This window comes from Saimiri boliviensis, chromosome 10 (assembly GCF_048565385.1).
Source record: "Saimiri boliviensis isolate mSaiBol1 chromosome 10, mSaiBol1.pri, whole genome shotgun sequence".
In the NCBI taxonomy this organism is placed as follows: Eukaryota; Metazoa; Chordata; class Mammalia; order Primates; family Cebidae; genus Saimiri; species Saimiri boliviensis.
Window position 1 is genome coordinate 42,271,427 of NC_133458.1, and position 17,500 is coordinate 42,288,926.

The following is a 17,500-nucleotide window of genomic DNA, read 5'->3' on the forward strand; positions in this document are numbered from 1 at the left end:
AAAATGTTTCACTTGCATATCACTGGTGTTTGATTTATTTTGCATCAAGCTTTTTATGTTTAAACACTGACAGGAGTTTAAATACAAAATGTTAGCTGTCACTATTCATTTAGTTGATTATGTGAGATGCCTTAGTTTTGAGAGATGGGGGCACTGTCACCAAAAGAAACAACATTCTGACAAGTTCAAAGAATGCCTTCTTGAGGTCATAATTTTGTAGCCATGCTGCCTAGTCAAAGACAAAGAAATAGACAATACACATTAGTAAGAGCATAATTTTTAGAGTAGGCAGCTGCAATAAAACAGACAACAATTTTCTATTAAATCAACTACTCTCTTTCCACTGTGTTTTCTATTGCTCTTCATATAGTATCAAGCCTTAAAAATTTGGTCTGTAATAAATTTAACTCATTTATACCCATCGACTAATTAATCCTTAACACATTAATATCTGTATAGACACTAGCCATTCTGCCTTTCTTAAAGGAGAGTATTTTCACCTTTGTATCTCAGACCATGTTTTGTGTGCTGGCATCTGTGCATGCAGGTTCAAGAACACTTGTCTGCTAAATGGAATGTTATACTGTAAACCTTTTGACTTAAGCTCTAAAAGTCAATCCATCTATATTCAAGCTGACTTAGTTCCAATGGAATGATAATTAATTTTGCAGACAAACTACTCTAAAGTTTTGTCAGATATTATTACACTTTGACATTTATAAGACAGTAATGAAGAACTAGTATTAAATGCTTTTAGTGATCTAGTGAGATCCTCAATTAGTGGTCAGGAAAAATGGTTAGCTTCTGTCAACACCTACTTTACAGTAAAACTTAAAAATGTTCCTAAACACTTTTTTATCTTGGATTTCCTTCTTCATCTTTTGTTTTCTGTTTTCATCTCACTGTTATAAACAACTACTTCTTAGTCTTAATTTTTTTTATCCAATTGAAAAGAGTGCCTCGAAGAGTATATAAGAATTAAAGAATATGTAAGAATATGAACATATATACAATACATAAATATATGTCATACATATGCAACTGTCCTATAATGGATTTTCATTTAGTGTGAGATAAAAATGGAAGGATTCTACTAGTTTGTTTTGGGATGTAATGTGAAAAAAGAATTTGGGACTCAATATATTTTTTGCCATTTTTTATAATTTAATATATATCAGCTAAATAGTAAAAATGAATTGTTTCCTTTTATTTCAAACCCAAGGAATAAGTTATCTTATACCAAATTAAACCTGAAGCTGTAAAATGTATTTCTAGTGCATTTTAGAAGTAAAAATGCCACAAGAGTATTTTTCTAAAAAACTTTCATAATGAACACTGGATATAAAATTTAGGGACAATGGATACACAAAAAAGTGAGAACTAAAAACTTTTCACAGCTTTTTAATTTATCTACCATTTTCCTCCCCAAACCCTCAATTTTCTCCATTATTACAAAGGAAAAGCAAAGTCCTCTGAGAAAAATCTGTGTCAGTGGTGATGCTTTCCTTCTTCATTTTCACTCCTCACACAGATGCCAAATAAACTTTTTTGAATAACTGAAGTTAATTCATTTAATGAGATATTTTATTTCTTTTCAAATTTCTAACACAGTTTAAAGACAACAATGTCCCTATGGAAAGTATAGCTAATCGACATTTCACTTCAGTTCAGTATACTTATATTAGCTCTATTAACAGAATATATCACAGATCTTTGAATTAGTGAATCTAAAGCATATCAAAACAAAAATGGACTAAAAACAGGCCTTAAAACCTCCTGTCATTAGTTCTGTCATCCCTATAAAGTTAATGGGTTGGAAAAATGGTCAGTCTGTGGAACCAAAGTTGATATTTAATTGAAAGAAAATGCTTTTCTAATTGTAATTTCTTTGTTTTTTTTTTTTTTTTTTAAACACTGGCATGAATATGAAAGAAGAGTATGCATGGCAAAATGAGGGTTCATATTTATCTACTTGTTAGTAAGAAAAACATAAATATTTGAGATAAGTTAAAATGATCCTTTCAATTTGCTATAAACAAAATCATACTAAAGGAAAACATGTATTTTTTCCCTAAAGATTTATTTTGAATTTTGTCAGAAAGAACAATTTGGAGCAATAAAATGCATACTGAGTAGGTCAGTCCTATGGCATAATTTATCACTCTAAAAAAAGATAGTTTAACAATAGCCCTCTATGTAATTTCAGTGGCAAGGAATAATATATTGATAAGGACTAATGTATTAACATTAAGAAATGGGAAATCATTTGTTAAAATAACATTCTTACGTTCTTTCTTTGCTTTAACGTTTTTTTTTAAAAGAAGAAAACTTCAGCAAATCTACCTAACATTTTTTCATGGTCTCTTTGCTTATAATCAGTTTCATACCCAAAGAAATGGTAGCTCACAACTGTTTTGATACAAGAGAAGTGCAAATTTTCACTTAAGGCCATTTACAAAGCGCCATAGTAGTATATGAATCAAAGTTTCTCTTAATTAGTTAGAAATGGTAAAAGGTTAAAAAAATCTTTGTGGAAGTCTTACTGTAATTCATTTATAAAGTTATTGTGATGCCAAGTACTTGTGCCTGGTTGTTAAGGTGCTTTTGCTCTATACCCTGTAGTCAGTCTTCCATTTGTAAACACATCTTTTTGATGTTTCTACCAACATCCTGGCAACAAAGCAGTGCAATTTCAAATGAGCTAATTAACTTAATTGTAGATGAAGCATGAAACAGTTCACTCACCCTGTTAGCTGCACCATGACAACATAAGAGTCTCAGCCTGTGAAGTTACTCATCTCCATAAGCCTATCTGTAGTTCTGTTTAGATCTCTCATATACCAGAATTGTGTATGGAAAACATTTCATGAAAGATGAATGTTTTCACTTAAAAAAGAACCCCTTAAGAATTTTTTAAACAAAATATTGTATTAAAAATTAAGAATATATAAAGTTTTGGTTTTAAGCTAGAGAAGCCAGGTAATCTGTTATACAAACATATAGCCATGTGTTTTTCTTCATATTTCTAAGGGCAAAAACTAATAATGAAAATGAAATGTAGGTATTTCTTTAAATTTTAGCCAGCAAAAACTTTAATTTTTACTTCTTGTAGTTAAACATATATACTACATATCCCTATTTTTAAAAATATATAAATCCTGTAATTAAAAAACAAACCTTCAAAATGTTTATTGAAATATGTATTATGATGACTCACATATTATTAATTAGAAACTTAAAACTTAAAATAATTCTATTTTATAAATAATTGTTATGTCTCCAATGATTAATGACATATTATTGTAGGCTAATATTTTTCATTCATTCAAAAATCTTTACTAAGCTATTTGTAAAATATCGTCAAGAAAAGATGAGGCCTGACCTTGCTAATCCACTTGTTAGAACCCACAGAAATCTTCAAGTATGTCTTATTACGGACTTTTACTTTTCTCCTTCATCTTTTGTTTATTTACAATGTGCCTAAAACTCCCATATAATCCAGCCCCCCAGACAAAAAAAAAGTGAAAAACCTACTTTAAAAACTGTCCAAAATCTTCACAAATGCTTTCACAGCCTGGCCATTTGCAAACTCCATGGCCATAGAGAGTGTGAGAGGCCCCAGTCTCCTCATGTGACGAGCTGTAGCAAAAGAACACGACGTCAGATTCATCTCAAAAAGCTATAATTGTTGCAGGCTGCTAGCGCCTGTCAGGTTACGATCAGTGACAAACAGGTCAAAACAGGTCAATTCAGCTCAGAGCAGTCAGAAAAATTTAATCGTTCTATTGAATAGTTCAACTGCCAAGGCTAGATGATGTTCCAATTAGAGGAGAAATAGAGACAAAGATGACTGTTAATAAAGGATGAAAAACTAAGAGGACTGTATAATATCATATGCTAATCCTGCCATATGACCTTAATGTAACATTTTACCTCTAAATAAAAAATATATATTCATATGTGGTCAAGTGAAAAAAAACCTTTATTTTTAAGAAAATAATATGACAGTCATCATAAGATTTTTGAAATGCTCTTTTTAAAGAAGATATGGACCTCTAGGATCATTTAAATTGTTTAATATTTATGTATAAACCACATATATTTCTACTAGTTACACTTGATTTAGAAATTCTACTTTGGAACAGTATTCATTAGCTATATCTTTATGTAATCATTGAAGACTTTTGATAAGTGAATGTTAGATGGAGAGATCCCAGAGAAATCAACCAACTTTTGGGATATATAATCATCAAATTAATCACAATTAAAACAACAGCATGAAAGCATTCAGGAGCATATCACTTTATACTAATAAAACCTAACCAGAAAAATTTTCCATGATACACAAATGAAGGCCAGAAATATCACAGAATTATAGCATTTTATTTTAAACCATACTATAATTAAATATATGTTTATTTGAAAAATATTTTTGTTTATGACAAAGAATTTGTTATGGCAAGGAACATATTCATCATATTACATAACATAATACTATCAATCCACTATACTTACATATGAAGTTTGGAGCTATATTCATAAGCCTAAACCATTATGTTAAGAATCCTACACTTACATTTCATCTTTTCAAAACAGATTTTTTCATACTTAGCAATATTTTAGCTTATGAACTACATGCAATTTACTTTAAAGGACTTGATTAAGAGAGCAATATGCCTAAATAAATGGAACTAAAGGACAAATGTACATGAATGCTCCTTTTACAAAGACAATTTTTATACAGCTAAAACAGTAAGTTAAAAATTACCTAACATACATTTAATATTAATAACTTAAATCAAATATTTCTTTGCATTTTTAGTTGAATTTAATCATAAAATTACCAACATAAGTTTATTTTAATGTACTTACAAATTTCATCACGCCACCATGAAAAAGGCAAACTAGATTTTCCATCCTAGTTTATGATGCCTGTGTTTATACATTTATCTATTCTCTGATTTCCAGCTCATATGTTTGAAACATATAAGAGGTATATGCATGCATCTTTAATTATTTGAAATTAAAGAACTGATTTTTAGCTTGAAAAATATTCTCAGGTTAATCATAATATCTTAGTCATAAAAATATATCAATACAATCATTTCACATGCACTTACGGAGAAATAAATTTTTTCAGGCAAACTCCCCAACTATATCCATCCAACTTTTGGTATTTGAACTGCTTCTTGATAATAAAAAGAATACAGTAAGATAAATAATCTCAAGATTTCTAATTCGTTGTTCTATACATTTTGTCCTCAAGTACAAATTGTTCTTTTTTCTTTTCTCAATGGTGAAAATAAAATCTGATGATAAATATAGAATAAAGCTCATGAGATTTACCTGTCTCGTCTTGCATTTAAAACTGAAGACTGTCCATTCACTATGGAATGATGAGTTATTGGTGGTGATGCTTTGGAAGTGGTGGAGGAGGTAGTCGAGGAGGAATTGTTAGTAGTGAGGTCTAGCCCTCCATGTTTAATGCCATTGTCTTCCATACTGTGAACTCCAGTCACTTCTTTCCATAACTGCTGAATCTCAGCAGGACTTAAGCCAGCTATAAAGTGAAAGAAAGCTTCACTACTATAACAAGGTAAAGTTTATATAATGAGCTTTGTGCTATTAATAGATTAATACCAACAACGACAGTGATGTTACCTGCATTAATTAATATACAACAAAAAAAAACACTTTTACACCATCAGCACCAAAGCTTTTGTCTCAAAAACAAAATCATTTATTTTCTAAATAGTATCAATTTGGGAACAGTATGGGAAATACTGCCACATGAAATTATTGAGAATAATATCAAGCATTAAAAAAAAATCCCTTGATGTTCCATTTAAAAACCGAACTAGGACGAGGAGTGGTGGCTTATGCCTGTAATCCCAGCATTCTGGGAGGCTGTCACAGGTGGATCACTTGAGGCCAGGAGCAAGAACAGCCTGGCCAACATGGTGAAACTCTGTCTCTACTAAAAATACAAAAATTAGCCAGGTGTGGTGGGGCATGCCTTTAATCCCAGCTACTCAGGAGGTTGAAGTGGGAGGATCACTTTAACCTGGGAGGCAGAGGTTGCAGTGAGCTGAGATTGCACCACTGCATTCCAGCATGGGTGACAGATGAGACACTGTCTCAAAATAAATAAATAAATAAAAATAAAAATTGAACTACTCAATGTTTAAGAGTAGCTTTTACTTATTGCTAGTATTAAGGTGTTCTTTATTTTTTAATTAGTGAGGAACTTAAAGAAAAACAGATTTCAAAATAACATCAAAAGAAATAAATGAAAAAAAGGAGAAAACAAAAATGTCAGGGAAAAACAGTCAACACTCAATTCAGAAAAAAAAAGGAGATTTGACAATTATCTGGTCATTTTGATATTTCTCAGAGGGGCAAACTAAATAACTAAATTTAATTATTTTTCTCTTAAATAAACCAATATGCTTACTTAACTGGATCAACTAAGCAGATAATATCTAAACTTCTCCATCATTTATGACTGACAGAGTAAATCAGCTACTCATTTTAAACAATTCCCTGGTTCAGACTATGCAAATTTACTTAATTTATACAATAATGAACATTAAAAAGCTAATATAATCCTTTTGTTTTTAACTATAATTTTGAAATAAAATATTGAGAGATTATTGCTTATAGTATTTGACTTACAAAATAGTACTGTGTCTTTTTTTTTTTTTTTTTTTGAGACAGAGTTTTACTCTGTCACCCGGGCTGGAGTGCAGTGGTATGATCTCAGCTCAGTGCACCCTCTCCCTGCTGGATTCAAACAATTCTCCTGCCTCAGCCTCCTGAGTAGCTGGAATTATAGGTGCACCACCACACCTGGCTACTTTTTGTATTTTTAGTAGAGACAGGGTTTCATGTGGGCCAGGCTGGTCTTGAACTCCTGACATCGTGATCCACCCACCTTGGCCTCCCAAAATGCTGGGATTACAGGTGTGAGCCACTGCACCCAACTTATCCTTGTATATTTTTTATATGCCTTATGCTTTTTAATGCTCAGTACAAACTAATGGAGTTGGTATTGTTAGTTTAACCAATTTATGAAAAAGGAAAGGAAGAAAGACAGAACTTCAAAAATATGTCCAAGATCACATAGCTTCTACATGGTAAATGTGATTTAAATCCAGGCAGTCTGGCTTTAGTACCTTTGCTCTTAAAATACTATATTACAAAAATATTAAAACTACTGAATAAATACGTTCAGGAAAAAAACGAAGAGTGTATTTGCTATATTCTGGTGTTTCACTAAGTGCTTTACATTTATAATCTCAGTTAACCTCACTTAAGGTTAGAACTCATTATATTTTACAAGAAGCCTCAGAAAGATTAAATATGTTGCCCCAAATCACTCAATTTATGATCAGTGGGCAGAATTCAACCTCAATGCTCTGTAGAGCGCCAAAATCTATGTTTTAAATCACTATGTGCATCTGTAACATCTAGTATAAAGATGAAAGTGCAACTCAAACAACCTCTCCCAACCTAACACACATCTACATTAGATACTATAGTGATATAAGAGATGTGTCAGGTGAGGCAGGTTGGAAGAGGCAGGGGAGATGGGGCAAGATAACAGAACATGATGATGAGAAGAGTGAACTCTCTCACACCAATCCCTGCAAATGGAAAAATCCCTGATCTAGGTATTACTATGTCTAAGTATTGGCAATTACCCAATAGAAACAGAAGAATCCTCACTCTTCCAAACGTAACTTCTGGTCGCATCATTCATCAAAGCATTAACCTTAAAATGCTGTGCCTATCACAATTTCCTACAGGTAGTTTTACTGAAAGCTATCATTTCAGTGATTCTGCCTCCTTGAGATTTTAAGACAAGGCCTGAGCCTTAAAAAAAAAAAAAAAAAAAAAAGCAAAAACAACAGCAAAATCCAAAACAACAACAACAACAACAACAACAAAACCAGGATAATTTGGCTTTCCAAAGTTACTACAGTTTTTTTCCATAAAAAAGAAAGTGGCTTTATAAGGAAAGGTTTCTCTTTTATACAGGAAACAAGTTTTTATATAAAGAGCTATAATTATTGCTTTAACCCAGAATTCTGAAACTTTTCTGACTGTAACGTTTTGATTATCTGTTGGTGTATGTTAGGTGTCCCAACAGGAAAACTTCATCAGCAAATCATTTTTCATGATAGCATCAACATGTCTTTTGCAGTAGAACTTTTACCATCTTAACCAGCTGTCTCTCTGCTCTATTGCTAATTCTTGCCTGGAACACAGCTATAGCCTTCCAACTGTCTTCCTGCTATTACCTTGCCCTGAATATATGAATTTGCTCTTCATGGATTAGCCAAACATTCTCTCTATGAATGCAAATTAGGTCATGTCACTTCTCAGGCAATGCTTCCAAAGGCTTTCAAGAATACTTAGAAGAAAACAAGAAAACAACAACAACAAAAACAAAACGAAACGAAACAACCCTTACTATGGCCTATGGGGCACTGCATTTATTATCTGGCTCCTGCCTGTCTCTCTGACCTCATCTACTGCTCTCTCTTCACATTTCATTCTGTTGTACTAGTCTTCCGCTGCTTCTCAAGTGTATCAAATATTTGCTTCCTTTCCAACCTCTGCTCTGGCTGTTCCCACAACCTATTCTCGCAGGTCTTCCCTTCCTCCTTCCCTTCACTTAGATGGTTCAAAGTTCACCTCCTGTTACGTTTCCAACCATACTATCAACTCCTGCCCCTACCCACCCTCCTGACTATCAATCCTTAACTCATCTTATTTTCTTTAGATCATTTATCAGTTTCTGAAACCATTTTATCTATTTACTATCAATCAATCTATCGATTTATCTACTATCTATCTATCTAGTCTATCTCTTGTTATTACATCTCCCTCTAATACAATCAAAGTTTTATAAGGGTAGGAATTTCTTATTTTACTGGTATATCTCCACTGCCTTGAACCGTGCCTGGTATGTGCTCAATAAACATTTGTTGATTTCATTGACTATAATAGTCATACATTTCCTGAAGACATGCTGGTGCCCACATGGAAGTTTTGTGACTCTTAAAGGGCATATTCTGTATGAACAATGCTACCATACAAGACCAGTGTCTAAAGAATTATATATGGCACTTGTTGCTTCTAACATAGATTGAGTGGCTAACAATATTTTATATCTCAGCTAAAGACTTAGATGGTTTTAGAGATTATACCAACTAATCATGCTACTAGTTAGTTTTTGGATTTTATTAATAATTTAATTATGTTAAGTATCCACTTGCCTTCTAAAAGTAGATACAAATGAATAGTGACATCACCATGCTATTGCAATAAGGTAACAAATGTTAGGCATTTAGTAGGCTCTCGATAAATATTTGATGAATAAATAACCTGTTTGAATAATCCAAATAATGTTTCTTAATTAAAAATAGGAATAAACAGTTTAAAAATATTATATAATAGATAAGAAGCAGAGATTCCTTTTAGCAGCAATAGATCCTCAAATGTCTGCATGTTAGAATCACTTGAGCATATTTTAAAATCTCTAAAGGTCTTACCACAACCCAGATCAATAAAATCATAATTTTAGAGGGGAAACACAGTCATCATTAGTTCTTGAAGCTCCAGAGCTGATTCCAATGCACAGATAATTTTGGTGGAGAATTTTTAAAAAGAAAACTATTACCTTGCTCTTGGGACAAAACTTTCAACCTAAAAATTGCTCAGCTCTGTTATATGGATACAAAACTACTTAGAAAATATTAAACAAGTAGCCAATCGATTTTGTACAATTTTGAAAGTTTTAAGGGCTTTAAGACTTGATGGTTTAGAAGAATTAATCTAGGTTATTTTTCAGGCAGTAATATAAGAAGTTCATTATTTCCAAAACAATGTTCTATGGAACAGTAGTCTTCTAAATGCTGCTAATCTAAGAGGTCTGCCTCTCTATCTTGGAGACTTATCATTCAGGTAAAATAGTTCTGAGATGTGTAGTAACAAAGAAAACTTGAATCTCATTTTGAACTCAGTGTTTTCCAAATATATTTGAGGAAGAAAAGCCCCAGAAACTCTTTACAGTTACACGACTTTGCCTAAGTTTTAAATACCAGGTGTAAGCTTAGGAGTCACCAACTGATTCCCTAGCCCATATCCCTCCTTTAAACTACAGTTTTATATTTTATAACTTTATATTTGAAAATTCCATTTAACCTTACCTGGTTTCTTAAACTTTTCATGCTCACAACTAAGCTTCTGTTTATATAGTCCCCTCCCTCAACCCCAACCCAGTCCTCTTTAGGGTTTTCTTCGTCTCTGTTTTATTTAACTGCTTTTGATATGCCAGACACTCTTCTAAGTGCTTCACATATGATATCTAATCTAGTACCCCAAACCATTATTATCATTAATATTGCTCTTATTATCCCTATGTTAGAGATGGGAAAACTAAGGCAAAGAAAAGTTAAGTGCTTTGCTCTAGAACTAATGAGCTTCCTCTCATTTTCAGATCATTACTCATTAACCCTTTTCTCAGGACTCCTTCCGAGGGTCCCCCATTTTCCTATTGTTGCTTAGATGTTTCCTATCCTTGCCTTTATTTCTCTCCTTAGCACTCACCACTATATATTTTACTTTATTTATTGTCTGCCTTCTACACTAAAATGTATGTTTTATGATGGCAGGGATTTTTGTCTGTTTTCTTCACTGCTATATCCCAGTGTCTGTAAGAGTGCCTGCAGTCAGTGAAAGCTCAAAGAGTATGACTTGAAAGAGTTTTAAAATTTGGCCAGAACACTTGTGTACTGGCAAACATACTCTGGGAATCTGTGGGCTAGACTATTATAATTAATAGACAACTTTTATCCTAAGTGAAGATTATTCAGTTTCTTTTATTTCAAGGATATTTATACTAGTCGTGCCAAAAAGTTTCATAATTATGAAACTTAAAATTCCATGGCCACAAAAAATTGGGAATCTCTATTCTACTTTTGGATGATGACTTGGACTTGTGCTTATTCGCTGCCAGTACCACAAATATTAAAAGACTTTGACCACAGGAGGTGCGTAAATAAAAGGGTAATTCCTTAATCAAAATGCCTATTATACCACAAATAATTAAATAATAATTCGTAAGACAGGGTCTCACTGGAGGGCAGTGGCATGATTACAGATCACTGTAGTCCTGACCTCCTGCGCTAAAGTGATCCTTCCTCCTTAGCTTCCCAAGTAGCTAGGATGTGACTAACCACAGGTGTGCATTACCATGCTCAGCTAATTATTATTATTGTTTTTTATAAAGACAGGGTTTCACCATGTTGCCCAGGCTGGTCTTGAACTCTTGGGTTGAAGTGATCCTCCGGCCTCAGCCTCCCAAAGTGCTGGGATTATAGGTGTTAGCCATTGTATTTGGCCTAATAATGATGCTTTAATCCTACATTCAGAGTTTGTGGTGTAACTACAGGGTGCCATGCACTGTGCTGAGAATTAATTAAGTCACATCTCTATTATATGTCTTTAAGGTACACAAAGTTTAAAAATGTCTATACTAGTTTCAACACAGCTTTGAAAACGCTGCTAAGGTGATTTTTACTTATTAGTAAAATAAGTAAAAAGTTGATTTTATTAGTAAAAATCTCCTTAGCAGCTTTTTCACACTCAAAATAATAAAATATTCTGTCAATGTCCTTTCTTTTTCTATGTCCAGTAATTGATTTTTAACTGTTAAGTAAATAATTGTATATATTATGATGCAAAGTGTGTATACTGTGAATTTTTAACTAACTTATTTAGTGGTACTCATTTTCTAAGCTTATTTATAATTTAAATTAATAAAAGTGAGTTTTGGTAGAATTAGTATCATATATTTTGTTAAGCTAAATTGATATTTAATATTTTAATCTGAATTACTGAGATGTTTCTATGTTCTTTTCAGTTTTCATCTTAAATTTCAAATTTTAAATGTGAAATTTACAAACTAGAAGACACAGCTGGCCAGAATAATTGAATCACAGAAAAGGGTATATATTAGAAAGTAAGCCGGGCGCGGTGGCTCAAGCCTGTAATCCCAGCACTTTGGGAGGCTGAGGCGGGTGGATCATGAGGTCGAGAGATCGAGACCATCCTGGTCAACATGGTGAAACCCCGTCTCTACTAAAAATACAAAAAAATTAGCTGGGCATGGTGGCACGTGCCTGTAATCCCAGCTACTCGGGAGGCTGAGGCAGGAGAATTGCCTGAACCCAGGAGGCGGAGGTTGCGGTGAGCCGAGATTGCGCCATTGCACTCCAGCCTGGGTAACAAGAGCGAAAACTCCGCCTCAAAAAAAAAAAAAAAAAGAAAGTAAACTTCCCTACCAGCCTTGACCTCTGGATACCCAGTTCTCTTCTTCAGAAGAGAGTTCAGTTTCTGGAGTATCCTTCAGAGATCTTGGTGTTCATTTATAATTTGCCAGACTCAACATATTATTGATTTATTTTTGACTAGAGGCCTACTATCACCTACAGATCCAATGCCTATCTTTAAAATGCCTGTCACATGGACCTAGCAATAGAAATTCCATTTGACCCAGCAACCCCATTACTGGGTATATATCCAAAGGATTATAAAGCATTCTATTATAAGGACACATGCACACGAATGTTCACTGCAGCACTGTTTACAATTGCAAAGACTTGGAACCAACCCAAATGCCCATTGATGATAGACTAGACAGGGAAAATGTGGCACACATACACCATGGAATACTATGCAGCCATCAAAAACGATGAGTTCATGTCCTTTGCAGGGATACGGATGAACCTGGAAACCATCATTCTCAGGAAACTGACACAAGAACAGAAAATCAAGTACCGCATGTTCTCACTCATAGGTGGGTGTTGAACAATGAGAACACATGGACACAGGGAGGGGAGACTCACACACTGGGGTCTATGGAGGGGAAACAGAGGAGGGACAGTGAGGGGTGGGGAGTTGGGGAGGGATAACATGGGGAGAAATGCCAGATTTAGGTGATGGGGAGGAAGGCAGCAAACCACACTGCCATGTGTGTACCTATGTAACAACCTTCCATGTTCTTCACATGTACCCCCAAACCTAAAATGCAATAAAAAATAAAAATAAAAAAATAAAATGCCTGTCAAATGAGAGGTGAATTAAATACACACTTTGTCCAAATGCCAAATTACAGGGAGCAGAAGTAGGTATTCAACTGAAAACTGAGACCAAAAATAAGTATCTTCACCAAAGAGGAAACTTCTGGGATATATGAACATATCTGATATTAACAAAAATTAATACTATCATTTTACTACTAAATTTTTCATAGGTTGCATTTTAAAAGTTTGATATTCTATTGCAAAATCAATAATTTTTGGTTTTTCTCATCATGATATTTCAGTGTGGCAAAGTTGACACACTGCTTTTCAGTCTTCCTCTCAAGATGTAAACAATTGCCAAATAAAACTTAAAATAAAAAAGACTTAGGAGGTAAATGGAGTTAAATTCATTTTAATGTTATACATTCTAGTTCACAAAATAATTCCACAAGAGTTAGCGTTATGATATAATTTAATCTCAATCTGTTTTACATTTTTTCAAAAACTAACTTGACATACTCAATATTTCTCTATATGTGTAATTATTTACTAGTTTTTTAAACATAAAATTAACAGCATTCACAAGTAGCTTGGAAGAGTTTTATACCTGCAATAATAAATGTACATTTAAATTTCGATTCAGTAATGAAATTTCAGTACATAAAATAACAAATTTAAGTTTTTTCCTCCAACTTACAAATTGAAAACTTGTAATCATTCTGCATGACACGCATTGTTCATATTGCTAGTTTATTGCTACGATTACATAAAACAGTAATCTATGCAAGCAGAGGATCATTGATTAAGCAGTAAATCCAGGATGTCAGAAATAGGCATTTGGCTACTTAGACTTCCGTAAGCATAGAATGACGCCAAAGCCAAATAGTTAATTCTTGGCTGCAGAGTGAACCCAAGGACTATCTTCAACACAATTCTAACTCAGCCTAAAAAACATTATTATATTTTATTTCAAAATATTTTATTTTTAATTATTATTCAACCACTCTTATTCTAAGATTCTCTAGTTCTACAATGTGTTAATTCAAAAGAAGACTGGCTAGAACCTAGCATTCCCTGTTTGGTCTTTCAAATTGGTAATGAAAATGTTATCTTTCAAATAACTTTTATAAATTAAAAAATATGTAAAAATTTGGAGTGAAAGAAAATCATCACTACATATATTTCTATCCATACAGTCAAAATAAACCTGTGAATATATTGTGGATTAGAGTACACAAACTTTTATCGGACGTCAAAAACATACCAACATTTAAAGCTAACTTCATCTTTCCTAACCAATAGATAATGATACTGGTTCATTAAACTGTTGCACTAAATTTCATTACTAGATAATATATAAACAGAATTATGTTATTTATATATTACAGATATTTATAATCAGTATATTATTCAAGATGAAACTATAAAGCCATCCTTTCTATTTGACTTACGTGTATGTGTATACCTATCATCACTCTGTATATAAACCATAGACATATTTAGGAGATGGAAGTTTTTTCACCTGTTTTACACTAAAATGCATTATTATAGTAATATTAATAAGGACTCTAAATGCTTAATATTTAGAGTAATTTACATTATGATGATAAAATATAAAACTTTAGAGAAAAATGTCAATAAATCTGCTATTCTACCAAAATTCTTATAATTTTATTTCTCATTTTTATATACATATATTTTAATATAATTTAAGAAGTTGTAACTCTAAAAGTAGCAAGAAGTTATGTTAATTCACAGGAATAAATAAAATATGACATAGTTTTAGGTTGGCTGTGGTGGCTCAGGCTTGTAATCCAACATTTTGGGAGGCTGAGGTGGGTGGATCACTTGAGGTCAGGAGTAGGAGACTAGCCTGGCCAACATGATGAAATCCTATCTCTACTAAAAATATAAAAATTATAGCCAGGCGTGGTGGTGGGCACCTGTAATTGCAGCTACTTGGAGGCTGAGGCTGGAGAATCGCTTCAACCCGGGAGGCGGAGGTTGCAATGAGCTGCGTTAGCGCCACTGCACTCTAGCGTGGGTGACAGAGCAAGACTCCTCAAAAAAAAAAAAAAAAAAAAAAGATATTCTTTTAAAGACACAATGAGAACATTATCCATCATTGCACATTAATTCTACTTAGTTATCATATGGCTATTTTTCATGACTAATCAATCAACCAACCAAACACCTGGTGCAAAATGAACTGGAAACTGATAATAAAAACATTCAAAATCTTTTTACCTTAACTCTAACTAAAGAAGTAATGATTCAGGGCTTCTACTGTACAACAAATATTTCTTTACTTTTTCTCATCTAGTTTTGGGATCCAGCATAGCACGATAATGTTAGGTTCCATTACTGTAGCTGGTGTACTCAACACACAATGAGCCTCCGCAATGATACTTTTCACATTTAATCATCTAAATTGTAAAAAATAAGATGATGATGCCAGTTTGTGTGGCTTACATGGCAACAGCACAAACTTTGATCATGAAACCAACTATATTTGTGGCCCTACATTTATTCGAATGGATTTTTTAACCTATATTCATGAAAACATGGTTTATGATTTCATCTTTTTTCCTTTTTAAAATATAAATTTTCTGCTCAAAGACAGATGTTTGCAGATTTACTTTTCTTTCCTAAATGTTCTCCATTCTCATCTTATCTCTCATATATCTTATCAAGGATAAAAACAGAAGAAAAGGGAGAAATAACAATTCTATGAAAATAAATTTGAATTTCAGGTAATTTCTATTTGAAAACTACTAGAATGGTTATATCATTATAAATTTCATTTTTCAGAGAGATAGTTTTTGCTTGTTTTGAAAGAATGTGGTTTCACAATATGTTTTAAACAAGTTACATTGTGTTACTATTAGCATATATTTTTAACTTTCTTAAAATGTTTACCTGAATAGATTTAATAAAGTAAGATTGTGGTAGACTGTACTTTTTTGTTGGGGGAATTCTCATATAATTGTATCCTAATGCAGATTTCATTTGAATTTTACTGACAAGAAAATAAAGATTGTTTCTGTTTTCGTATAGTTTCTATCAAAGAAATCCATGTCTACATTGAAATACTCTTATAAACTCTTTTCTTTTTACTTTTTCATTTGTCTTTAGATTGTATTTATTTTCTAAAGAAGAATAATTGTGAATAGAACATTCACTGATAAAATGACACTATGATTTATTCTAATTTTCTTTAGAATAACTCAGAAAAATATGTGTATTGCTTTGTTTTTCTTCTGCTATCTAAACTTTCTTTTCTGATTTCCTAGGAGTGCTCCAATCAGGTGACTTAGAAGTTTTGAAGTCAAATGAGAGACGAAAATCAGGGAAAAATAAGCCTAGGAGACATTAGTTTGATAAATAAAAAGAAAGAACATTATCACAAGATTCTTGATTTTCTTTAGTGTGTCCTTTAGAGTTAGCAAATGTACAGCCAATGCTACTACAATATAAATTCCTTTGTGACAAATATAGTTAATTTGAATTAACGTATATTTGGATTAATGTTTGTCCCAACAAAATCCAAATGCAGGTAGAAATATCCTTTTATGAAATGTAATCATATATAACTTTTACCTGAATTGAGAATTTTAGCACACAGTCATTTGTTTACCATTCTTTTTCTTTTTTAACTTAAAACTCTTTCCATTTCCCAAAAGTGAAGGGTCATGGATATGACAAACAATTGTATTATCAGAGTACCTTCAAAGTTTTCTTACAGAAAGATCAGAATAGAGTTGACAGATTTTTTTTTAAACTATAGTTTACAATACATGCATAGGTAATATTATGAGAGAGAAAACAGGATGGATATGGTCCTGTGACATAGGATGGGGTTCTACAAAGCTCAACTTGGAATGTGCTCTATAGTCATTCATAAAGCCTCTCTTTTACATGTGTTGATTTCAGTGTGAAGATTAGGAACTTTTATCTTTCTCTTATCAGCTATTCGCCAAACTCCTATCAGCTCACTTATGTTAAATGGATTGCTGTCAGCCTTCCCAGTAATCCAATTCCCTGCAGATCCTCCTGTATATCCAATAGTGCTTAAATTGCATTGCCCTTATAAATTATTTTCTGCCCATAACACTAATAAATACACATTTAATATCCGCAAAACACTTGAAAGTTTTACTACACACTTGAAAGCAAAAGCAGTATATGGTAAAGTTTTTGAGCCGCTAGAAAATGGGTCGTGCAACCATGTTAACAGTCATGTTTTAATAATAAACTTGAAAGTGACAAAAACAAAATTTCTCAAGATATACGGCAGAAAGGCCATGAAATGGTAGAAAGCACAAAATCTGAAATGAAGTGTGCACAACATTTTGTATGTACCTTGAGGCAGCGATTGGACAGGAAGTGCCGCTTGGCCAGGTGGA

The 17,500-nt window shown here is 32.8% G+C and overlaps 1 protein-coding gene across 21 annotated transcripts in view; it reads right to left on the reverse strand.

Annotated features, from left to right (window-relative positions):
- FOXP2 (forkhead box P2) overlaps positions 1 to 17,500 on the reverse strand; it is a 596,515-nt gene that overhangs the window by 45,313 nt on the left and 533,702 nt on the right. For all 21 annotated transcript variants that reach the window (XM_074379189.1, XM_074379186.1, XM_074379182.1 and 18 more), the window contains 3 exons: positions 17,457 to 17,500; positions 5,347 to 5,560; positions 3,535 to 3,639 (listed from right to left, as the gene is read on the reverse strand). The exon at positions 17,457 to 17,500 is cut by the window's right edge. In XM_074379189.1, the coding sequence (XP_074235290.1) occupies positions 3,535 to 3,639; positions 5,347 to 5,560; positions 17,457 to 17,500 (363 nt within the window). The remainder of the gene's footprint in view (positions 1 to 3,534; positions 3,640 to 5,346; positions 5,561 to 17,456) is intronic.